Source organism: Dromaius novaehollandiae, chromosome 4 (assembly GCF_036370855.1).
Source record: "Dromaius novaehollandiae isolate bDroNov1 chromosome 4, bDroNov1.hap1, whole genome shotgun sequence".
In the NCBI taxonomy this organism is placed as follows: domain Eukaryota; kingdom Metazoa; phylum Chordata; class Aves; order Casuariiformes; family Dromaiidae; genus Dromaius; species Dromaius novaehollandiae.
In genome coordinates this window covers 11,515,472-11,540,922 of record NC_088101.1, presented here as the reverse complement: position 1 = coordinate 11,540,922, position 25,451 = coordinate 11,515,472, and the positions used below count along the sequence as shown (strand labels likewise).

At 40.2% G+C, this 25,451-nt stretch overlaps 1 protein-coding gene across 5 annotated transcripts in view; it reads right to left on the bottom strand.

Annotated features, from left to right (window-relative positions):
• Positions 1-25,451, bottom strand: part of ANKRD17 (ankyrin repeat domain 17) — a 94,553-nt gene that overhangs the window by 8,103 nt on the left and 60,999 nt on the right. For 2 of the 5 annotated variants that reach the window (XM_064510412.1, XM_064510414.1), the window contains exons 15-29: positions 23,259-24,014; positions 16,664-16,812; positions 15,227-15,338; positions 14,933-15,078; positions 12,266-12,408; positions 11,347-11,560; positions 10,062-10,237; positions 8,957-9,119; positions 7,835-7,930; positions 6,243-6,359; positions 5,256-5,427; positions 3,964-4,411; positions 2,826-2,981; positions 2,441-2,590; positions 211-1,859 (exon numbers count right to left, since the gene is read on the bottom strand). In XM_064510412.1, coding sequence (XP_064366482.1) covers positions 211-1,859; positions 2,441-2,590; positions 2,826-2,981; positions 3,964-4,411; positions 5,256-5,427; positions 6,243-6,359; positions 7,835-7,930; positions 8,957-9,119; positions 10,062-10,237; positions 11,347-11,560; positions 12,266-12,408; positions 14,933-15,078; positions 15,227-15,338; positions 16,664-16,812; positions 23,259-24,014 — 4,647 coding nt within the window. The remainder of the gene's footprint in view (positions 1-210; positions 1,860-2,440; positions 2,591-2,825; positions 2,982-3,963; positions 4,412-5,255; positions 5,428-6,242; positions 6,360-7,834; positions 7,931-8,956; positions 9,120-10,061; positions 10,238-11,346; positions 11,561-12,265; positions 12,409-14,932; positions 15,079-15,226; positions 15,339-16,663; positions 16,813-23,258; positions 24,015-25,451) is intronic. The other 3 variants (XM_064510413.1, XM_064510415.1, XM_064510416.1) reach the window with 3 other exon arrangements.

The following is a 25,451-nucleotide window of genomic DNA, read 5'->3' as shown; positions in this document are numbered from 1 at the left end:
CACTTGGAGAGAGGTGAACTGAACTACGCTTACAGACACAAGAATAACGATTAAATCTATTAGAGCCCCATTTCACTGCAGAGCAGAAGTGGATCTACTATTAATAATTACAAAAGCAAAGACAGAAAGTATTGAATGTTCAAAATGCTAATGTGCAGCAGCAATTAGTTAAAAACATTATTAAGATATCAACACAAAACATACACTTACCTGAGGGACTTGGAGCTGGCCTCTGTAATGGTGGCCTAAAACCTGGGGCTTTGGAAGTATCAGACTGATGTAAAGGATCCGAGTTTGGCAAAAATGAAGACTTTCCTGATAGAATAGATTCTGGTGTTGTCTGAGATGAAACGACGGAACCACCCCAGAAGGCATGAGCAGACGTAGGACTGTTTTCAAACAACGTACTAAAGGGCCCAAACGGTAAAGCAGCACTGAAATTGGTACCCATAGACTTGTTTGTTGGATGGGCCGAATTTTGAGAAGCACTTTGTGTACTTAAGGTAGAAGGAAGCTGCACTGAAGAAGGAACACTATGGGGCCTTTTGATGTGATTAACATTGAGGACTGCGACAGAAGAATTTTGCACAGGAGCTGGATTCTTATGGACGCTACCAGTTCCATGGAGAGGCGGTCTGATGGCAGGGGTTTCCATCTTAGCCGCAGGCTGAGAAGACCCCATTGACGTCTGAGACATGGGATAGGTCATCGGGGCATTCGTAGGACCTGCCACAGGGGCAGATGAGCTCGTTGCTGCTAAATTTGGAGGCACGACCATTCGAGGATCTGGCGCAGGAACCTGAGGTTGCTGAAGAGGAGGTCTTGCCTCTTGCAGAGGAGCTCCTGGAGTCTGCTGATGAGCAGGGTGCACAGAGGAACTCCCAGAACCAGCACTGGGCTGCCTACTGCTGGCTGAGCTGCTCGTTTCCACTACTGGAGGACTACCCACTTCCTGATCAGACGAAGGTGCACCTTTGTTCGGAGAGGTTGCTGCACAGTCTGAAGGACTGTTTCTAGACGCGCCTACTGGCTGTGCAGGAGGAGAGGGAGATGATGGGGAAGATGCAGGGTAGTGTTCTTTGGCAGTAGAAACTGGATATGTGGCATTCGTAGGTGCTGTGCTGGTGTTACTCGCTGTGGTTGTCACTGTGGTGGTTGTGGCATTTGATGTCTTCACAACTGTGACAAAAAGCTGCCTTCTGACCGAAGGCGAGCTTGGGCTGCCGTTTGTAGAAGAACCAGGCACAGTAGAAGCCACTGAACTTGTTGTAGCTGTTGGACTAGTCGTCAAAGAACTTGCTGAATTCACCTGAGAACCGCTGCTGTTCTGACTGTTATGGCGAGGCACCATGTGAGGTTTAGGTGAGTTGGTAGCTCTTGCAGGGCTCAGAGGCCTAACAGGAAACGGACCCCATGTGGATTGAGCTGGTGGGAAAGTACCTCCGAAGTGAGTCATGGGCAACCGAGGCGGACGGATTTGCTGGAAAGTCTGAGCAGCAAGTAAAGCATGTGCAAACTGTGGAGGAGGATATGCTAATGGAAGAGAAACTTGAAAACCAGGCCGCACATTATTCACTGGATTCTTAATGGTTTTGTGAGTGGACGCTGAAGAAATTGCAGGCACGGTGAGTGCGGAGGCAGTTTGAGATGTTGACGAAGCAGCTACAGTGGTCACTTTGATCCCCACGAGAGAACTGTTAGCAGCTGTAGTCGTGGCAGGTGTTGATGACCCTATTTTGGAGTTTGCAGCAGAATTTTTCAAGCGGTTCTTTGGAATAAGTTCATCAATTTCCTTATCTGGATCTTTAATCAGCGCATTGATTAATTGTGTGGCCTGTCTTGTTGATTCAGTGCCACCCCTATAGAATAAAAGGAGGTGAAAAGGGAAAAGCACAAAGTGTTTACCCATCAGATTATAGAGAAGTACTTCAACCACGTGGTTGAGCCTGTCTTTGGTCATGATAACACTGACATAAAAACAACCTCCTATCAGGAGACTGAGCTTGGCATTTCCTTGATGAAGCTGAAGGTGAGTATTCTAACCCTGAAAAAAATCGGTCTAGTCTAAAAAAATTTAGTCCTCTAAATGTCTACCTGTTTAGGCATTTGGACATGTCTAAATAAGTCTAAGCATATAGATGACTATATTTATGACTACATTTATGTCTTCAGTAGAAAAAGTTTGCCTATCTTATAAGTCTTCTTTTGTTTCATATGATGGTACCAATTATTGGCTCTTCTCCACATCCCCACCCCCTTTGTCTCCCCTGCCCTAAAGAAAAAGTGGGTGTTTATTCTTAAGGGTAAACTACAAACCCTTACATTTCTCTACACAGAACCATGTTCTAGAATTAAACAAAAAACACCCCCCCCGCCCCCGTCGCAGTCGCACACACCCAACCGACACAAGAGCAAGTAAATCAAGCAGCAGCCTGCTTACCTTATTGTTATTATTCGATCTCCAGTTTTGTCTTTCTGTTTGTCAATATCTATGTGTGCTCCTGTGCACTCACGTATAGCATTGATGTTGCATCCTCCTCTGCCAATGACTCTGGAAATGACAGTTGATGGAACAGAAACCTTCTTGGATCTGAGCAAAACAGAAAAAAATTAACTAGGAAACACTTCAATAGCATGAAGCAATGGGCAGATTAGGCAAAAGAACATTTTAAAGATTCAGCCTACACAACAGCAAGTTTGTGAAATTCGTCACATTCACTAGGGAAGAAGTACATTCACTAACCACAAGAAAAACTACACAAGTCACAGCAGCCTTTGAGACGCAACAAATTGGGGGGGTGGAATTAGGAGAATATTTTGCTTACCTTCTTACAACCTCCTTCCATCCTTCTTCCCTTTTCTGACCACGTTTAGGGCTAGCAATGGTTAGCTTTCCATTTGGAGAAGAAAGGGGAGAAGGACCAGATTTTGTGCAGGTAGACAAGGAATTACTTGTCACTTCACTGATGACTTCGGACAACCTTTAGAAGAAATTAAATGCTGTCAATACACAGAACCATAAAACAAACCAAAGGGATGATTTCCACTTGGCCCATTCTTCCCCCCTCCCAACTCTGTTTTCTCTTTCAGTGCAAAAAACACTCCAAAATCAGAACTGACAAGCTACATTAATGATAACATTGAGTGAAAGAAGGTAAACATCATCCCACCTAGAAATATCCAAAAGGCTCACCTGATATTTGTAAAGCCTGAATGTGGTATCAGCACACCACCCAGCACAGAACAGCAACATTGCTCATGAAGGCTTGAATGATATTGGCATTGCCAAAGGAAAAATAGCTCCTGCTCAACACAGCTGTCATCACAGCAGTACCGCACAGGGAACATGGAGTCAGCTCACTGTCAGATGTTGTGTCCTTACAGTACCCATACAGGGAGGGAAATGGTACATCGTGTCCCAGAATAAGTGCTGCCCACCAGCAGTTAAAAAGGTTGAGCGCATCTAAGTTGTACCTCCAAACTGGTTAGGGTTCTAGAGATAGCACAGAGATCTCCAAACAGTGCCACGAACTACATTAGTACAATCCTAATTCTTCCGAAGGGAAGCAAGTACTTACAGACTGTCCCTGGTCAAACCTTTTAAAATGAAACAGCAAGTAGTCTTGGGCAAGACCAAAAAAAGGCAAGAAATAAAAAGCTGAAGTAACCACAGTATAGCTGACTTGAAAAGCAGGAATGCATTAAGAGACTGCTTGAATTGAGATTTTTACACCTCAAAATATGGCCCAACCCCCTAATTTCATGGATCTGACTCCCACTTCTGAGCCTACTGGGTTCAAGTTCATACTGCAACAATGCTTATGCTCCTCACACAACAAACAGCAGACAGTTTCATCCATTCCTAACAACTGATTTTATCATGCATATCTATGGAGGCAAAGGTGCAGCCTTCAGCTGTAAAGCAAACACCTTGAATAGGCATGCACAGACACAGAAACTTACTTTATGGATGATTTGGTAGTAACTGCTTTCCTCTCATCCTTCGGACAAGTGACAAGAACTGATGGTTGTTTTTTGTTGCTCTGTGCATTAGTAACGGCTGTGGAAGAATGATTGTCACTTTTGTGGCTGCTGTTGCTATTGCTGCTTTCATCGCTACAGCTGGAAATCCTCATATTATCACTGTCGCCACTTTCACTAGTACTGCTGCTCTTAGATTCACCATTTACTTTTTCTGGTTGGCCATAGGAAATGGGGAGTTGATCATCAAATATAATTTGAACGTTATCAGGGGTGACTTTGTTTTTTCTGTTTTTTCTTTTGGAGCTTGTTGTGGTGATGGTATTATTCCTTTTTCCATGGGAACCTGCTAAAGTTGTCCAAGTTGCCGATATACCTATGGTGGTTGTAGTAGTAGCACTAGGAGGCTCCACTGGGACCTCTGGATCATCTGATGGAAGAGGAAAAAAAAGAAATCAGCATTAATTTATCTGGCTTAAGGAAGTTTGTGTGGTTTTGTTTTCCAAGTCACATCTGTCATAACAAAGAATTCATTAACAACTTTAAAAAACGCTGAGTCTCAAAAAAGAAACAAGCAGAACCACTAACTACATGGACTTCTGTAAAACTGTTACATGTGGTACCATGTAGTCTCTCCCCTTGCTTATGATAATAGTCATCTAAAAGTTCATTCTGATCTTGCAATAAACACAGTAGCAATTTAACAAAGGCATGGAAAGGCAGACAAGTATTTAGGGGACATAAACAAGTATATGAAACAGATAAAAATTGTTTACCACATGTATTCCCTTTCTTTTAGCATATGACAATGAGGGAACACTCACTGAAAACCCATTTCCTGATACACCGTATGAGATGAAACTCATGACCCTAGAAGGGTCAGGTTTCAGCTCTTTGAGCAAGAAGAGATGGGTATTTGTTTGGAATCCAACGCTGCAATTTTTTCACCTGGTCATGAGTATAATTTTGATATGAGGCAAAAAAATAATTGCTTAAGTATTGGGACCTTGAAGAGAGAGAACATGCCAAAACCCTCTCTGTGATTATTTAACCTTTAACTGCCACTGCCAAGCTTCTGGTAACAGCCCCTTACCACAGCAGGATGCCACAGAAAAACCCTCACGCTGATCTAGGGATTTAATAGAAAAGGTAGACAAAAGGAAAACTCGGTGGGTCATATGAAAGGCTGTTTAAGTTTCGACAAGAGAAGTCATTTCTAATACTAGGAGTAAATATCAAGACCATTTTACTAGTAACAGAACTGTAAAAATCACCTTCAGGCTTTAGCTTCTCCTTCTCCTGAGCAGCTTGGAGTTCAAAATTCTCTTTATTTTTTGCTTCAATTTCTTCTAGTTTTCGTCTTTGTTCTTCTTTTTTCTTCCTCCTTTTCTCTTTTCTTTTTTCTCTTTTGGCAGCCAAAGCCAATCTTCTGCTTTCTTCCCTCAGCTACAAGTCAAGCACATTGAGCAGTATTAGACAATATAGCACGCACTTCAAAAACACAAATGCTTCACTACAGCATCCTTGACCATTTCCCAGGAAGCTAAACATTAGAATTTTAGACTTAAAAAAAATAAAAAGAAACACAGAAGGGAAATATTCTCTCCTGTGATTGTTTTTTATGTAGTTACTTTTCCAAATGCCCATGTTAACAAGAAGTTAGTGTAAAAACAAAAGCCACCAGACAAAAGCAGCCAGAGTTTTCTTGCACGTGTTTTCAGAATTCCTCAAGCAGCCACACGTGCAGCAGTACTGTCCATGCAACACTGATCTCTTTCTAAGAATGGAACACAAACCACTTTCAGCTAATCTGGATACAAAATGCATGTCATTTGACACTACGTTTTATTTGGATTACTCTGTTAGATTTAAAATACAGTACTACGGTTTTTAGCAACATTATTGTTATACATTTTCATATTTCAAACACACACAAAACAGGTTTCAGATCTAAAATCCATACCAATACAATTGGAAAAATAGCCATCTATGATGTACTTGGCAAAAAATTCTGCTAAAAATCCTTTTTTGGGTACAATATTACACAGAAAAATCATTTCATTATATAGAAGTTCCTTGATCCAATTGCTCAGCAAGTAAATGACAAAAATTACTTGAGCAACTAGACATTAAATTCTTACACACAAATTACAATTACGTATGTATTCCTATATACTTTCACAGATCTTATAATCTTGAAGGAATGTGAAATTAGAACTTCATGAAAAAAATACTCATAATTCCAAACTCTTTCAACTTACCTTCTCCAAGTCCAGTTCCTCTAAAAGAATGCTTGCATTTTTGTTTGCTTCGGCAGCCTGTCTATCTTTGGCTTGAACAATTGATTCCATACATAGGTGGCACTTCTTCAACATCTCCTAAAATAATAAAGTACGTGAATCCTTGGGTCTGAAAGAGTCAAATCTCACATTATGTGTGTTGAAAGATACACTCTCAAGCTTGTATCTGCAATTTGCAGATCTCTCAACAGCTTGCACAGAAAGTTTTAAGGGAGAAAAAATGAGTATGTTGATATTCAAATAGTACTAGCATTCATATTAAGCTTAAGTTAGTCTCATAATCAATAAGCTGTGAAAACAGCATTTACTGCTTTTTAAATCCTTAGCAGTAAGGTTACCACAAAAAAAGTATTTTATTCTTACAAAACAACAATTTTGTAGTGAGTGATAGGGTGCCATCAAGGGAAGGAATAAGTTATCCCTTGATTCTTGATTAAGACATGAATATCTAAACACAACTACCACGCTATTTGCGCAACCATTCTCTGCAACTTCAACTTCCTTCCAGTAAGCTCCTCTTCATGCCCAACCTTACAAACTGGCATTCCACAGTCATAGGTAAAGACTGTAATCAAGAATGAATCTATGCCGTAAAAACTCTAGAGCAAAGACAGTTCAGAATCTATGCCTGTTCTCAAGACAAAACAAGTTCGTGAAACAAAAGGGGAAGGGTCAGAAAAGTGAGGCAAGCCATGAAGATAAAAAGATGCCACAAAAAGAAAATTGTACTTTTTTTTTTTTTTAAACACCTGGGAAATACTTAAATATTATGGTGGTACTCTAACCTAGGTGACTGCATAGCAGTAAATATGTTGAAAAATATAGCATGCCGTGCATCATGCAATCAGACAGCAGTTGTTCTGATGGGCAACAGAACACATACTGTGTTAAACATAAGCATTTCTTTAGCTTCAAAAGGCACATCACAACCTGAACCCCAGGAAAAAGACAACTCACTCTTTCAACAAAAAAGACAGCATCACTAGGACCACATTTCTCCACTAGTTGCTCTTACCACTTCCTTTTACCGCTAAATAGTTATTGCCCCTGTTCATCTTGACTAAAGTGAACTGAATACAACCAAACTTCCACAGGGAAGAACAGCAGTTTATCTGACATCCTGTAACTAATTGCTTTAAATCTTACTTGTACAAAGTTTCATAGAAGATTCTGAATTTTCATGAACTCACACACACTCTTGGCAGAAGTTTATTCAGTTACCCCTACCCTGCTGCAAAAGCGGTCATAAATTCAGTATAAACATGCTCAATAGGAAGGGAAGTAGCATAGCCCAGGAAAATAACTAGGAGACCACTTCAAAATAAGCGCATGTAATGGACAGCACTACCTTACTACCCTTTCCACAAAACTAAGGCTTACAAAGTTACAGCGGTCGCCTTCCCCCGCTTTCTGCATTTTTTCTGGCAACTCCCAAGGCCACCATCACTTGCCTAAGGCCCAGTGTGCCAGCAAGCAAAAGACCACACCTGTGCTAAGGCCAAGTCACAGTATCATCCCTTCAGATATGTTATCTTACTTATCACCTTACTTACCTTATCAGTAATTGTTGCTATGTATCTCATACATTCCGAGTCTGACGGAAACTGGTTTACTTCTTTCACTAGGTAGCGCACCACTTTGACATGACCCTGAAAATGAAATTTCACAGAGGTCATTTCTCAGGCTAATTACTTCTGCTTTCCTAAGCAACTCTTCATTTCAAGCACTCCTTGCATAATATTTCTTTTCAACGCCTTCACATAATGGCCTCAACACTTAAAGATGGCTTAAAAAATGTTTTAACACCTCTTAAGCAGTGGCATGTTTCCTCACTTTCATGAAATAAGAAAATACAAGCAATTAAAGATACTATTGTCAAGACCGCACACACTGCCAGTGAGAGAAATCAGAATTCTACTTCTCAGTTACATGGTCTGACTGGGGAACGTATCTTCCACTCAGCTCATGTTTTTCTTCTACCTTTGTGTCCTAGTCTAACTTTTGTTTATGGTGAAATGAAACTGTTTTAGACTTCATTTCATAGGATCAACAGTTAGAACTGCAGTACTGACTTTCTAAAAAGTTTCCATGACAGATTAAGGAAATGAAACTTCCTATGATAATTGTAACTGAAGCAGTCCTTGTTCCAGTCATGCTTTTACGTACTTCTTCCTTACTTGTTTTTTTTATTGGTTTTCAAATGCCAGGCTCTGGCAACTTAAGAGCTGTAAGTTCCTACAGTCATTTCAAATTTTTAGATACAATAGCACTTTAAAAGGACAATACATCAATAGTCAAACCTGGCTAAAAAAGATTGGGGGGGAAGGGGGCGCACAGCACAGGAGCACTCATTCCCTCTTGCATGAGACTCCAATCCAACACATTTCCAGTTCTATCGCAAACTCCCCCCTCTCCACACACACTGCAATTTTTCTCCTCTCACGACAGGCCCATGAGAACCAGACTCTAAGACCACCTATAAAGTAAGCTTCTCCTGGAATTTAACACAGTAATTATACAGGTGACACACATACCTACTTTTGAAGATTACATGCTAAGTATTGAAATTAGTTTGCAGATTTTGAAAGATTTAGTTTCTCTCAACTATGTTCTATTTATAAGCATGCAGTTATGATCAAGACAATATTAAGACCAAAGCTGAATTTACATTCTACCTTTCGAAAGGCTGCCATAAGAGGAGTTATCTTCCTGTTATCAGCAGCATCCACATCTGCTCCAGCTTGAACTAGTAGTTGGACAACATCTAAATGTCCTCCATTTGCTGCAAGCCACAGTGGAGTATTCCCCTTCTTGTTACGCACATCAATGTGAGCTCCTCTACAAAAAGAAACATATTCAATCAAAACACTGAACCATATTTTAGTAACAGGTGTCAACTGGACTGGCAAAAGTCCATGCAATACCTAAAAAAAAATTGGCTGATTCAATGTTTATTTTTACGTGAAACACATGCATAGAGCACTCTGATTTCTGAAACAGTATTTTTTGGCTTTCTCTGATGCTGTCAAGAGCCTATGCTCAGACTATGATCATTCAGATCTAAATCACACTGTCCACTAGCTCTGAAGCTTCAGTAATTACTTCTTTAACTGCCATCCATCAGTACAGTGCATTCCTCATTAAGTTACTTGGAAGAACTTGTTAAGTTTTGAGTGCAAGCCAAAAGCCAGTGCTGTTACTTGTCATCAGACTGCATATCCAAAAGCTGCTTAGGAAACTTTTTTGCACTGAACCTAGATTGTGCTCAAGTTTCAGAAAAAAAAAAAAAGAAAAAAAAAGAGAGAGAGAGAGAGAGAGAGAGAGAGAGAGAGAGAGAGAGAGAGAGAGAGAGAGAGAGAGAGAGAGAGAGCGCGCGCGCGTGCACGCATTACAGTGCAAGTTTTATGTATATCTTCTGTTAGCCTGTTTAAGGACTTAACAGTTTTGTCTAACATGTACTGACAGTTACCTCCACTTACCATAAATGTGAATTAACAAGAAATTGCTGATTGCTAACACACACAATTCAGTGAGCTGGGAAAAACTCGATTAGCCAAACTTGGGCAAAAGGAAGCACTCAAACACCAAACAATTTTGTTTGATCACTCTCAACGAATAAAAATATATAGTTAGCAAGGTTAACCAATCCAGAAGACCCAAGTTCATTTTAGCCAATCCTAATATGGAATAAAAATAACCCCCCTCTCCCCCAAGTGTGTATTGGGAAATAAAGATTTGTGAAGATCTTTTTCTTCAAGCAACATAGCTTCAGATATGTACCTGCTAATAAGCAGCTCACAGAATTTGTAGTGCCCTTTGTCTGCTGCGATGGTTAAAGCTGTATCTCTTGAGGAAGGTACGGGAGGAGCATTTACATCTGCACCTTTGTCCAGCAGGACTCTGCCCACTTCTGCATATCCACCAGAAGCTGCTTCCATTAACGGTGTGAGGCCAGTCTAAGACAAGAAAGCAAGAAAAATAAGCAATTAGCATTTTATTACCTAAGAGACAGAACTAATTTTAACTTCCAGGAGCAAATTTCAAGTTCTGGCTTATGCCCTCCAGTTGTTACCCAGCCAGTTTTGTAATAGCTTAAGCAATGTTTTGAACAAGAGTATCAACTTTAGCTGGCCAGGAAAGAGCTTTCACTGAGCTGCACTTTGGAGGTAGAACATACTGTTAGGGGCAAGCGCCAGCCCTCTGCTGCTGTGCAGTGCTAAGGACGAGTCAAAGCCCTTTGCTGCCACAGTTTCTCCACACCAACCTCAAAGAGGTGGGGACCAACAGCAGCAAATACCATAGAGCTGACGTGTTGTTATACGAACGATGCAAATCACATTTCCTACCTTCACTGAGAGATGCTGTGTAACAACACTCAGAAGGGACCTGGCTAGGTCAAGGGGACACGAGACTTTGGCAAGGAAGAGACCTACCAGCTATCAGCACTTCAAAAAATCCTTTGGAGTTCACCTTCTGTCAAAAACTAAAAACCTCTGTGGCCGATCACTTCACTTCTTTGGTATTGTGGCTAGCTTTAAAAGAACAGCCTTTCCTCCAGTTTTAAGAGCTGGGGTCAGTTGATACAAAGCCCCGAAAACACACATCCTATTACAATTCTCTATTACCTCTGTGGCTGTTTTAATAGCCAGGCAGACTGAAGAGATGAGTCCCAGGGCACAGGCTTGGCTGAAATTCAAACTCTACTTTTTGAATACATGAAAGCCTTGTATTTTTATTAAGTCAATGGATCAACACTCTTATGCTCGTAACCATCTGATGATTAAGTAAGGCTTCAGAAGCAAAAACCTCTGGTCTGAAGAACTGTATAACCACATGAATATAACAGCCTTTAAATACAGCCACGATGTTTCTTTAAAAAAATATGGTCTTTCTCTAGATGGCTTCAGAAATACGCGTTTGATCCGCAACAGACTTGAACTTCACTTGTTCAGTTAACTTCCAAAGGAAATGCATAGAACAGAAGAAAGTTTTAAAATGACCATACAGAAGTCATGCCTTAACAAGCATCTCTTTTAGCTGCCTTTTCAAACTCTTTACTCCTTACCTTAGCTCTGTGCTCCACGTTAGCTTTTCTGTCAAGGAGCAAGCTAACCACTTCAGTTCTCCCTTGGAAACAAGCTAGGGTCAGCGCTGTATTCCTATTGGTCTCTATCTGGGCATTTATATCAGAGCCCATGTCCAGTAACAGCTTGACAGCAGCAGTGTGCCCGTTCATGGCTGCCAACATTAAGGGAGAAATGCCCAATTTGCTACCAGTTCTGGAAGAGAGAAGAAATTGTTTAATCATAATCACATTTATAAGATGACTTAAACAACACTTGTGAAGGCAGAATATCCAAAACAGAAAAACAGTTGAACTATTACTGACACTTCAAATGGTGCATCACCTAAGACAAATAATTCTGCTTATAGTTATTACACCTGCTTCCCTTCAGTTGTGGCAGATGCAAAGGCATCGCTTACAAGGAGAAAAATTTTGCTTAGACTTTCTCACTCATGCCGTGCATAGGCTAGGTTGTTTCCCCTCCCAGCAGATGGATAAAGTATTACACACACCAACACAAACACACACTTAGAGAAAACTTTCATTAAGCTACATAGTGAAAAAGCACAGGAGGCACAAAACTAACACTTTCTTCATCTAACCCAGAACTGATTTCACCTACCAGGCCAACCAGGGCAAGAAGAAGGATTTCTATCTTTGACCAAAGATGATAGACAGTAGGATGAAGGAAAAAAAGTTATAGAAGTTACAGAAATACGTGGAGGGAGACGGAAGTTAGTGCTGCTCTTAGTTTCCACCCGGAGGGAAAAAGCCTCCCAGAAATAAGACCATATATCGCTTGTGATCACGTAACAATAGTATGCTTTTGTTCCACTTAGTCACCAAGAAAGCCCTTTAAAAAGGGTCAAAACCCAGAAGACTACAATAACATGAGAGGAGGGGTGAAAAGGGAACTTGCCTGGAATTGATTTCTGCTCCAGCGTTTAGCAGAATCTTGATAATGTTCACATATCCACCAGAAGCAGCAAGACTTAAAGGTGTGTAATCAGAAACATTCCTGTGCTCTTTGTTTGCCCCTCGAGCTAGCAGCAACTCCACCACCTGTAGTGTTTTAAAAAATAACATTTGCTTTTCTTCCAAACTTGCAGATCTGTCTGGAGTAAATGTTTATGAAGTCTAAATACACCACTGACATCTTCCAACAGAAACAAAGCCATTTTACTTGGTTCCTTCACTATATTCTCACACTTCCACAAATCCAGAAGGCTGCAACTATGTTTCCAAAACTGTGATAACACTACCTTTCACACCAGTCATAACTATTCGTTAGCATATTTACAAGGTTCGTATCAAATTATACATGATAGTCAGAAAACAGAGATGGATTTCTGATTACTTCAGCCACTGTGACTGCCGAAAATACAGATTCAGTTTGAATTCAATACAAAAAAATACTCTTGCTTTTTGTCCTCTCCCATTTTGGTGCTCAATTCTTTATCAAGTTAAAAACTCATCTTCAAACCAAGGTGTTGCAGCAAATCAAGGAAGCAGTTGCATGCTTTTATGCTATGTTTGCTATTATTATCACAAGCCAGCAGAGAATTTAGTATTTGCACTGCTGCTGGTTTTCTTTGTACAGCAGGAAAAAGAAAACAAAATACCTAGTATTAGAGTAAGCCTTCCTTACCAACTCATTCACAACCCAAATATTTCACAGCTTCACATATCCTACATGAAGCTTATATTCTGCAATGAAGTTTCTGCAGAACACTGTATAGAAAACTCGACTTTCTGGAAACGGAGAATCAAAAATGAACTCTAAGGCAGAGAACAACAGTGTCATCCCTGGTGCAGTAATCTTTCATTTGCCTCAGATGCACATTTTGAAGTTCAAAGCGTGTTTAGGTTGGCCCCAGACAGTTGAAGCCAAGGGTTTTTCAATTAGAATATTTTGCCTTGAGATCACAGGACAGACATTGCCCCGCACTCTCCACACCTGCATCACATACTATTTGGAAAAAAACATTTTCCCGGCTGCCCCAAAGCCCACTATGACACAGCTGCTAGATTCCGCAAAGAAACACTGTTTGAGACATGCGGATCAATCAACTCTCTGAAGGAACGAGCATGGCTTTGCCTTTACTGTATGAGGTTGTGGGCCACGGAAGTAGGAGCTGCTGTGACAGGCTTACTGAAAAGCAGGTCTTCTGCTTTCACACGAAAGCACGTCATTGTTATCTGCAACTAAAACTGTTATCTGGTACCTTCTGAATGGCACTAAGAAACAGGCCAAGAGAGCTACAAGTTCTTAGTAAAATTTTGTCCAGTGAAATACTCTGTCATCTTTTAAAAGCCACAGTATCACTTAAGACAACCTGCACAAGCGGGAGAGCTATCTCCCCTCATTTATTTCTAGCTGGCCACGGACAGAGGAAGACAATCCTGACTTCATAGCTTACACTCCAAGTGCGGCCCTTGCAATCTGAATTGTAAAAGCATTAGCAGGAATATATGCTCAGGTTTGTATAAGCCATTAGAAAAAACAACATGGATTCTGTAATCAGGTCACAAAATACAATATTTCATATAACACTTACAGATATTCCTTACAGTTACTTCTGGTCAATCACTCGGAAAAAAAACCCACTTTGTGTTTTTAGTCAGAGACACTGGAATGATTTACAATACTTTGATACCCTATGGCCTACACACAACTAATGAGAAAACCCTCTTGACTCCCATAAGGAGCTGATCCATGTCTCAACTCCAGCTTGCACTAACTATGAACACTATGCTACCATGTTCTTACGTCTACAGTTTCACAGACACTTCAAAAGAGTTTGTTGTAGGCATAAAATACATCTGGGGTTAGCTGAAAATTGTAGAAGTGGAGAAACACAGGATGTCTGTATAAAGCAGTGGCCTAGCCATGAGGTGTCTCACACCACTGGTTCATACAGAGTGACTTATTCCTAAAGCTATAACATGCGGTCCATCGCTTCTTGTAACATCAAAGCAGGAACAAGACAACCACAGCAACACCCCAGTACTTGTTTCAAGTCCCTCTTCCCCCTTTCAACAAAATGGGGTATGGGCTATCCTAGATACCAGAAGCCTCACTTACCTCCCAGATGTGCCCTGCCTTCCCTCCCCAAACCCATAGCTAGACAACAGTCTGAATTTCTTGCATTTCAAAAGACATCCAGATGCATTTGTACCTTACTGTGATCACTATATTGTCCCTAAATGTTCAGAGTTTGAAAGTAGCCTTCTTTTAATGAAGTGACACTGCAACAAGAACGGTCATAGCATTCACTTTAAGATTTGTATTGAACTAAGCTCATAAAACATCCCAAAACTGGCCACTAACGATTGCAGTCACGAGATCTGTTGTGCAGCTTCAGTCCAGCTTACAGAATAAGGAAAAAAAACAATTTATATTAGGCATTTTGCAATACGAAACTTAGAAATTTTTTTTTTAGTTATGCCTCTGCACTCTGTTTAAAAAATACCATCTTGAGACAGCATGGTTAATGCTAGCCTAATTTTTCCTGGAAGACTGTTTTGGTGTACTGACACAATATATAATCTACCATCTGTTTTGAAGACTTAAGTTCTACTTCACCTCTTGCCTCCCTCCTGAACAAGCCAAAGACAAAGGAGTGTCCTTGGTTCTCTCCGACTGGGCTTCAATATCAGCTCCATTGTCCAGTAAGATTTCAACAACACCCACATGGCCTGCTGTAGCAGCCAAAATAAGTGGAGTAAATCCTGGAATGAGAAAGGATGTTTCAACAGTCTACATTCACAACTTCAGTTTAAGTGATAAAAATTAAATCACCAAGAAGTCTAAAAATCTGACAAAGACTTTACACTCCAAGTCCAGAGCGGGTCTATGTCCGCATACTGAGTTACCTACCTTTCTTGTCCCTATGTTCAATATTAGCTCCTCTCTCCAGCAGTGTTTGTACTAGTTCTTCGTGGCCACCAGCACAAGCAAGTGTCAATGCCGTGTCATGATTACTCTCGGTCTGAAAGAAACAGATACCACATACAAAACAAGATAATTATTTCCTTCATAACATGCAGTCCCTGGTCATATTGCCTAATAGCCTACACACAACTGGATCTGTGAGGAAAAAACAAGCTTCCATAAGCTTAGGACATGTCTATTGATCACCATACAGTTATCTTATGAATTGGAACACAAAACAGGATTGTACTTCTCGAGCGAGTTTGGTAGAGAGACTTAAGCAGCAACACACATTTTATTCCTGCCAGGGGCCAGTTAAATGACTGCCAGCTTACCTGAAAGAATTTTGGAGGAGTACTGTCATCATGAGCTATAACATAGTGACTGAATAAAATGACAACTTTCAAAAAAGAAAAAAATTCATCTAACACACCAGTTTCTGATAACCAGTCCTTCTCAGGAGAAAAGAGGAAAAAACCAAAATGTTTCTTGACTAATGCAGACAAAGTTAGGAGTATCGGAAAGTAGTAAGTTTTCGTACTGCTTTGCTTTATTACGACGTAGGGTAGGTGATGTACATTGGTGTCTACCAGCTCATAGCCAAACCCATTAGGCTACAGAAGAGTTCCTGCACGTGGTTACAGCAGAAACCAAGGAAGTGCCAAGAGCAGCAGAACTAACCAAGGCTGGTCTACCAGAGATTTCTCTCCTTTTCTCTGCAGAAGTCCTTCCCTCTTCTCCACCCTGCCTGCAATATCTCAGCCAGACAAAAACCAGCCATGTTACATATAGTCTAGGACTATACGCATGCGCACATTAGTATACATATACATTTTCCAATGGCCAGCTAGCTACAGATCAATATCCACTAGCCATTTTAAAAAAATATTATCAATAGAGATATGTTTTTCCCTTAGTGGAGAGAAGAGCTTGCATTATTTCCTCTTGTTAAAAAAGCTTGTATAAACGATTAGTTTCGATACTTTCATATTTTTGTCATGCTTGGTTGTCATTAGCCAACAACTTAAACAGGCAATCTCTTCAGCCTCATTGTCGTCTTAGGAAACTAGGCCAAGGAATACTTCAGCTTTGTCAGAAAACAACTTTGCTGTTTCCTGTCATCACACAGACAATGGAGAAATTAAAAACTGAAGTATTCATTCAGTCATCCAAAGACTTTCTTTCTCTTTTGTTTAGCTACAGCACAGAGGAAGGTGGGTTGCAACTCTATGAGGAGTTGCACAGGCTTTCTAAACCCACCAAATCAAGTCTCTAGAACCAAACACATTATACAACAGAGCTGTTTATTATCAACCAGTTATTCATGATACGGAAGCAAAATACCTTCACTCATCTGTGCTGTGGTGATGATTTCAGGCTTACCTGTGCATCAATATCTATAGCAGGGTAGATTGGTAGCATGGCTGAAGGAGAAATGATAGGACTTGGAGTTGGCGTCTGAGGTTGGGAGACAGAAGTTGCAATGCTGTGGGTAGGAGTGTTTGACATTGCAGATGCTCTTCCACTCACTGCTGTTGAACAGAATAGCTACACTTAGTAAGAGCACAATTTTTACTTCCAATTTTTAACATCACAGTAAGCGGCCACTGAGATGGACAGAACTCCCTAAATATGTCATTTTATACGAATACGTTTCTTCGCACACTTAACCCTATTTTTGAACTTTTAACTCTTTGAGCTTAACCACTGTGAACAGTGAAACACCATTAGGTCAAAGAAATACTTAAGTATCAAACTGGCATATTTTCTAAAAAGCCGCCACAAAAAAAAAATTTTCTTTTTAAACAAAGTCTTTCCTGCAAGACTTCAGTCATTATTTGGACTTGAGGTTCAATACCTTTCGAAGCAGGACCACAGCACAAGTAGAATCAATAGGTATCTATGCCCTTTTTTTTTTTTTTTTTTATTAAGCAGCTTAAAGAGTCTCATATCGGAGTCTGTCCAACCTCCCCCTCCAAAACATCACACCAAAAGCAGCAGTGATGGGGGTCAGGATGATCACAGCATGACTTGTTAAAACCAGAGAAGTAGAAGCTTCGCATCAGTCATTTTGCGGAGACTTCCGTGAAGGATGTTAGGATAAGCAAAAAGATAACACCATTTTACAGGTGGTGACAACGTATCAACATGACACAGGTTAGCACTCTGACTGCAGCACTTTCCTGAAATTCATTTGACATGTAGAATGTTTATAAGTACAGAGCAAATTTGATACCAACATAGACTTTGAAAAATAAACTCCAGTTTTTTCTTCCCACCCCTTCCCTGAAAAGGAATTCCATGTTGTTCTTTGTGCTTTTTCTCCAATATTTCTACAGGTATTTATCAGGTGTGATCAGCAGAGGGGAAAAAAAAAAAAAAGAGTGCAGTACTGTACATTTCTCCTGTCAAATTCACAAAAGCACATTTAATTGCAGAACAGAAGAAAGTTTCCACACTATCAGTGTTCATCCTATACGCAGCACAGAGCAACTCTATGGAACATGAAAGTAATGTGCCTCTCCCCCCACCTTGGGAAGTCTGCTTATTTTTCAAATGAGTTTAGTACTCAGCAGTGTCCCAAACTACCAGCCCTGGATATTTAACGCCTATATTTAGTTAGAAGCGGTAACTCTCTCACCAGATGCCACAAAACTTTTACTGTAACATGCCATCAACCTGTGTAGTCCCTCCCTCGACTAAACAGCAATATTTTTATCCTGTTAATAATTTCATTTCTGGACTTCCTGTGACAAATGTCATCAAGGAAGCTAGTAAATGCCAACTGAAAGGAAACAAAAAAAGACCAATTTACAACACAAACTATGCTTAACCTTATACCTAAGATCAAAGAGATTCACACCAATACCGGATCCATCCTTTCTCAGTCATTTATAGCAAAGTTTCCTTTAAGGGCCACTCATCTTACAGGAAAGTCATCCTAGGTAAGAACTAAAAAGAAATATAAAGAAGCTCAACCAAGGTAGCCTGACATAAGGTCAACAAAAACTACAGCTTAAAGGAGTTCTGTATAGAAGAGAACTAAGGAAAGATTATAAACAAATTATGTTCAGAGGGGCTTCTAGTTCTAACCGGTCTGGCTCCTTATCCTTATTGTAAAGAAATATAACCAAAAAAAATTGAGATTGGTTTCATACAGGACAAAAGGAAATTTTTAGTTTCAACTCTTGCTCCCCTCTTCACCCATATGGCCATAACAAGCAGTTTGCCAAGACCAGCAAAGCAAACACTTGAACTGATTCCTTTTCTAGAAGTTCAAAGAGAAAGTTTAAGCAGCTTAAAATAATAATAGAACTATAAAGGATAGTTTTTCTTGACTGTCTTATCTGGTCCAAAGGAACAAGGCAATGAGAGTAAAACTGACTAGAAACTAACCTCGTCAGTCTAACTACATGCTGTAAAAGCATGACCACCAAATAATCCATTCACAAAACAGAAGTTACCTATGCCGCACATGTAGCACATGGGTTTTAAATAGCAGCTAAGGGCCCAATACCAGGACTGGGGAGAACCTACAATGTTACAGGAGGCACTATTAGCATTGGGGATGGGGGGTGGAAATCCGGCTATTTGAGAAGGCTTATAGGTCTCAAATCAGCTTAAATTATTTTCCAGAATAATGGTGTTGCAGTGAGGAAATAAGTTGTGCTTTAAAGCCAACACCCCCCTTCCCACAAGAAAAAAAACCCTTTATTTTACAACTCACATACAAATGTTTTTATGCATGCTAACCAAGGAGACCACAAACACACCTGTTGACTTACAGCTCTCAACTTAAATCTATCTCAAGTGTTCTGCAAAAATAATTTATGGGCAAATACAGAGTTTGTATCATTACAGTACGCTTCACAGATAAACTCAAAAAATGAAGAAGCATTTATGTCTAACCTCTTAGATTATATTTCTTTAAATATCACCACCTGAGCCCAGTTCAAGTTTTTAAAGAACAACCCAAGGGCAGCAAGCAAAATCTTTTAGGTGTCCAAAGACCAGTATTACACATTTTCAACAAGCCAGGTCTTCACAGCATTCTCAAGCAGTAAAAAGAGAAACCAAGTTAATCATCAGTTAACACACCTAAACACACCGACAGTCAAAGCTGTATCCTCTCTCCCCCATTATCTACTCCAACAGACCAGCAGCAAAACCTAAACAGAACTCTGTATTTCAATATTAAACAATTCCTACTGCAAGTCTGGGATACAGAACTCTTCCAAAGTGCATTACACACAGGATGTTTTAGTATATATGTTGCCTTGGTATGGGGCCAGCTACAAGACTTAATAATGCTAAGATGCAAGATAAAGCCCCCAAGAGCTCATTTGTTGAAACATGTTGCACCTAAGCACCACTTGAACACTGTAGTTTGTCTTTCGCATTTGTTTGGATATCACGCATTCAGTTTAGTGTTTACTGTCATTAGGACCACAACTTGTTGTTCATATTGATTTCTTTCTGGAGACCTCAACTTTAGCTCAGCCTAAGAAAAAAAGGACAGGTCATACTACTGCCTTCTCCCAACAGTGCAGCAGCCCACCCTGCTCAGCAATAGGCACCCAGTTTACAAATGCATCCCTTACATTGGTGAAGAAAGGTAACAGGTAAGTTGACAAATTTGAAACCGGCACACTAACACAACATACAGGTAACAGTTGACCAAACAGGGTTTTGGGTTTTTTTCCCCCCCTCCCTGTGCTCCAAGTCCGAAATCTAAAAGCTTATCTGGAAAAAAAGACTGACACTTTGAAAAGGAACGTGGGGTGGTTTGGGATGTTTAAGTTGGTTGCTTCCCTAAAGAGTTAGTATTTTCAACAAGTGCAACACGTGGTGCTGTCCAGTTGTGCGCACAGCATTATTCTTATACATTTACTCCCTATCCCCTTTAGCATCAATGGGGGACGTTTAAGGACAGTTTCCCACTATATTACAACAAGCCAAGATGAGGAACAGAAAAAAACAAAAACCCCTTCGGGTTGTGTTCAAATGGGCTGTCCATTCAACAATCGAGGGGGGAAATCTCTTAATAGTCCAAGGAAAAGCATCCAAATTTTTTTTTACCACCAGTCTGCAGGAGTAGCATAACCATTGCCAAGAACTGATCAAGTTAGTTATACCAGTGCCTAAGAACTTGCACCCTTGCAGCTCTCTGGGATGCCTGCATGGGTTATGAACAGGACAGAACCTCATGACTTGTGACTGCGATGCCGGCTCTCTGTTGCTATTTCTCAGTACTGCATTCCTGCAAGCACTCTGGTCAAGTCATATCCTCTCTATGTATCAATTTTGATAGTTACCAAAACCAACTCATCTCACAAGGTAACTTCCAGGAATTAAACCTATTGGGTACTGCAAGATTCTTCAAATTATTTATGAGGCTCTGTTATTGGATGTTTTCACTTCAAAAGTAATTACTTAAACAGAATTTTACTACTAAAAACAGGATTTTTTCCCCCATCTTTAACCCATCATGTAACATATACAGTATTTCCAATCAAGAATTATATAACCAACTCTTTTCCACGGTCAGAGAAAGGCTTCTATTTACCAGCTTCACAACAAGCCAAGAACGTGTCAAGCATCTGAAGCAAAAGAGTGAACCCTATGCTTGTCATCGATTCCCAAAAGGAATCGAAAAGGAACCCTATGTTGTAACTGAAAGGTTATTTACTTCTTTTGCAACTTGTCCTTTTTCTTTCAAAAAAGAAAAAAACACCCTCCACTCCATAAGTTCTCTCATTGTGTTTTCAGGCACATTCTGCCAAGCACCGAACATGTTAGCATCATTAGTAACAGGGACTCACACTCTCAGAGTTTACTTAGTAACGCAGGACTCTTACTACAGCAATACTAGCATATTACACCAGCATAGCCTCTTTGACCAAATATCAACCATTGCACACTTAGCTTGTTATAAAATATTTGAAACGGGAGAATTAAACCAATCATTTGTAACAAACTAAACAGAGATAAACGCAGTGCATGAAGCTACTGCCAAAATATCTAGCTTCTGCTAAAATATTCTGCGCTATATTGATCCAATTTCACCTCCACATTAAGTTTCAAAGCACAGATTCAAGCTTGCACCTAGGTTGTAGTCACATCTGTCTGCTCTCATTTCAAAAGATTAAAATTGGCCACTTAATAGAATAGTAGCTGAGATGGAATTTCATCTGTACAGCTTTTAACTGACTTCTCACAAATGCCTTCCATATGCATAATACAAATTTCCTTCCAAATCGCATGAACATAATCACTAAGAATTGGGACTGAGAAGTACGAAAACAGTCACTGAAACACACATTGTAAATAATATCTAACCTTTCCAAAAAGCAGAGACAAATATTAGGGTATGTGCCATCTGACCTAAAATCACAGACATTCACGATGTTAAATGCAGTTAAACACATAATAAAAGTGTTTTTATTAAAACTGTAAGTTGTTTTTAAACACAGTTTAAGTGCATTGAACACACATAACTAATCTTTAATTATATTCATACCAGCTGTTGTATCCAGCAGCTAATAGATATGTATCCCAGCAGATCCACAAGAGAAATCTTCACCACCAACGCACACAATTATGACAAAATTAGCTTTATCTACTCTGTCATACATCAAGTTTGTTTTTTATCCACTGACAGCTTCCAACCTGTTTGTCTAGGCTTCAACTCTTTAACACCAGGTAGATTTTCAGAAGAAAATTTCAGAATCTCCCATAAGTTTCAGTAATCTTTAAAGGAGGCTGGGCATGAAGATGACATCACTTAGGAGGAGCCTAATTTTAGGCAGTTTTAAAGGTTTTCTTCCCAGTAGTTTAAACTGTCACCACCCAGTACTTTAAACAGTACCAAGTCCTCTACTCAGTCTGTCCTGGTAGCACACTGCCGTAACTCCTGCACTACATGCAGCGCAAGCTCCACAACCACGCACCCCTAAGACTAAGTGTTCTTCAGGACCCGTCTTTCCTCCAGCACGTCCCTCACATTCTGACCTGCTTTACAAGTGGGACTTGTCAAGACCGTCAGCATTGTCGAAAATGTAAGTTCATCAGCTTAATGAAGACCACATATCAAATTTTACCTTGACCAAGTGACATAATTTTTAAAGGTCTGGTAACAATAAATCTGTATTCAGCTAAGTACCCACAATGACTATTTCAATGACTACTTTAATTAACATGAAGAGCAGTGGATAAAAAGCAACTAAAGTATGTGCTAAGGAAAAAAACCACTTCCAGCTCTCATTTCCTAGGGTATTCAAAACCTCCTTTCATTCTTTTATCTTACTGAAGGCCCTAAAGCACCTACCCAACATGGGTAAAAAGTCTCCAAACTGAAGGATAAGAACTTTCATAACGCTAATTTTGTTTCTTTTAATTGGCAAAGAAGCTATTTTAACGGGCACATCCTTTGGAAATCATGGTATTAGCTCCCCCCGCCCTTCCCCATAAAGAGAAGTAAAAATTTTCAACAGGATGACTACACAAGGTCAACTACGGCAGCTCTCATAAGTGACAAGCCTACAGGTTCATTCCAAAACAGACTTGGTGTGGGACTAGAGTTGCCCAAAGACAACTCTTGAGTTCTCCAATCCAGTTCTCAGGTAGCTAGTCCAAAGTACTGACAAACAGTATTGTCAGGGTGTTGCCCCAGAGCTACGAACAGGCTGAAATATAACCGTTAAACTTTAGGACATCCCCCCAAGCTAGGAAAAAGAGAAAAATGCCACTTCTGACATACCAACCTGACACACAGGCACCACTTAGCACAACAAAAGCGAAGTCAACACTGGAAGTCAAAAAGTTAAGGCTACTCCTCCAAAATCCTAAAGACAGGGATCAGTAGACTAGCAGTACTCACTGTAGAGCTAGCAGGAATACACACACACACACAAAGAAGTTGACATACCCTGAACTGGTTAAGCAAATATTATACCTGCTCATAACAATATAAACCCACCTGCCATGATGTCATCCAGCGTGTCATTGAGGGTCTGAGCAGGGCTGGCTACCATTAACCCTTGCTGTGTTTCTGTCAGTATTCCTTGCCCCAGCCCTGCTAGTTGTGCTTGGCCCAATACTGGCTGTCCAACTATAACACCTTGCAGTTCTGTAAGGTTTGCGATGGACCCTGGAGGTAAGGAACCTGCTGCCAGAGGCAAAGCTTGTGGCATCGCCAGAGGCTGAATTGGTGCAAAACCCGTCTGAGCAGCAGCTTGCTGAGGATCATCCTTAAGCAAGATGGGGTCCACTTGCTGTAATCGTGCATAGTCTCCCTCTGAGAGTTGTTCTCCTACCCCAACGGGAGTCAGTAGTCCCAGATGCTGGCAAGACTGTTGCTGCTGCTGCTGCTGGAGCTGAATTCTTTGCGCTTTTACCTCTAGATATTGCTTTTTTAGCTGCTGCTGAGTTTTCAGCTGTAACTCTCGCTCCACTTTCTGCAGTTCCTCCAAAATTTTTTGTTTCTTCTGAATTTGTTCCTCTCTCGTTTTGTTCAGCTCCTCAATCTTCTCTTTGGTGAGCTGGTCAGCATGTGCCAATTCCAAGGACTGCAGCTGAGCATTCTTCTCTATGGCTTCTTTTATCCTCTGCTCCAGCTCTGTCAGCTTGCCCTGAGCCTCTTCTACAATGCTCTCTGGAGACTGATTGGTGATGTAACCCTGTACATCCTGGTTGTTTGCTGGCAAATGACTGCTGGACTTTTGTTTAGAAGCAGCTGTGTGAAAAAGAAACCCCCTCAGAACCAATGGAAGTGCATATGAATGGCATCCTCATTATAGAGCTACTGTTGGGATGCTAAATGGCCAGTTATGCACCAAGACACAGCACCCATAGAAGGTAAAAAGTGTACTGTAAGGCCCTCATAGAAAACCGCATCTTTCACTACCCATTTTATTACAGCAGTCAGATTGCAAATTAACAGTACAGATTACTGTGCATAAATTATAAATAATCCCTGTGCTACATTGAGATATTTACTCCAACAATTGTTACAGTTTTGCCAAATGCAGTGATTGTCTCAAGAGCCATTATCATCAAGTGGTGCAACAAGGTCAATGAAAACAAAAGGGAAGGATATGCTGTCTCTTAACTTCATGTTTTGTGTCTGGATATTGCATAAAGACAAACGTATGGTTACAACCCTGAAACACAGCACAAGCGATGCAACAATATTTCAAGGGACAGGGTTTTTTTCTAGGCAATCAGTTTTGGTACATTTTAGGAAGCGCTAATCTTTCTAGGAATACTGAATCCTTTCACTACAGGTATCCAGCTTTACTCAGTTGATAAACAGTGCTAGAACCCAAGATAGGCATTTATGTTTAATGTCTTAATAAGATCTAACAGGGTATGTTTAGCCATTATATTTTATCCGTAGAAGACATGATTTTGCATGTGTCAAAAGTCAGCTCTCTGCCCAGGCAAGGCAAATAATTCAGCCTTCCTGTAAGAATGAGTGATGGACTAATCCAATACATGTTTTATGAAGAAGTCCACAGCAATACAGCTGACATGGTCTGCCGTACCATTTCGAGAAAGAACCATCTGTTAATTTTGAAGGGTGAACAGGAAATCAAAACCCAGTACTTGCATCAGTGGAGGTGCCCAGTTTCTTCCAGTAATAATTGCTGTACTTCCAGAACAATGCAAGCGTATACACAGTATTAATTTTATGACATGCACGCATGTATCTGCGCTGTTGCTGATACTCGATAAAAAAATGTTTTGGAAAGACTTCTAAAGTACAGAAAGCATAAGTGTCAAATGGCAATATCAAAATAAATGCAAATTTAGCCCTAGGAGGACCTGAGCCACATCAGATTAAGTCTTTTATAGCACAAGAAAGTCCACCTTCAATTAGTCAAACCCACTCCAAGACTACTAAGCCAAGTAAACAAAAGATCCCAAATTTACTATATGGCAGTACACATTTTTACAACTTCCACTATTAATTTTATAAAGGTTGCTGGGTGACATTCTGCATTAGTCCAGTATGCCAGACTAATACATACTTCAGTATATTTACTAAGGCAGAATTCTTGATGCTTTGTAATTATAGGGTTAGATGACTTTGTATTTGGTGGATAAACAATCCTTAAAAAAAAAAAATTACAATTTCCTTGACTGAATGCAGAAAAACCCTTCATAGGAA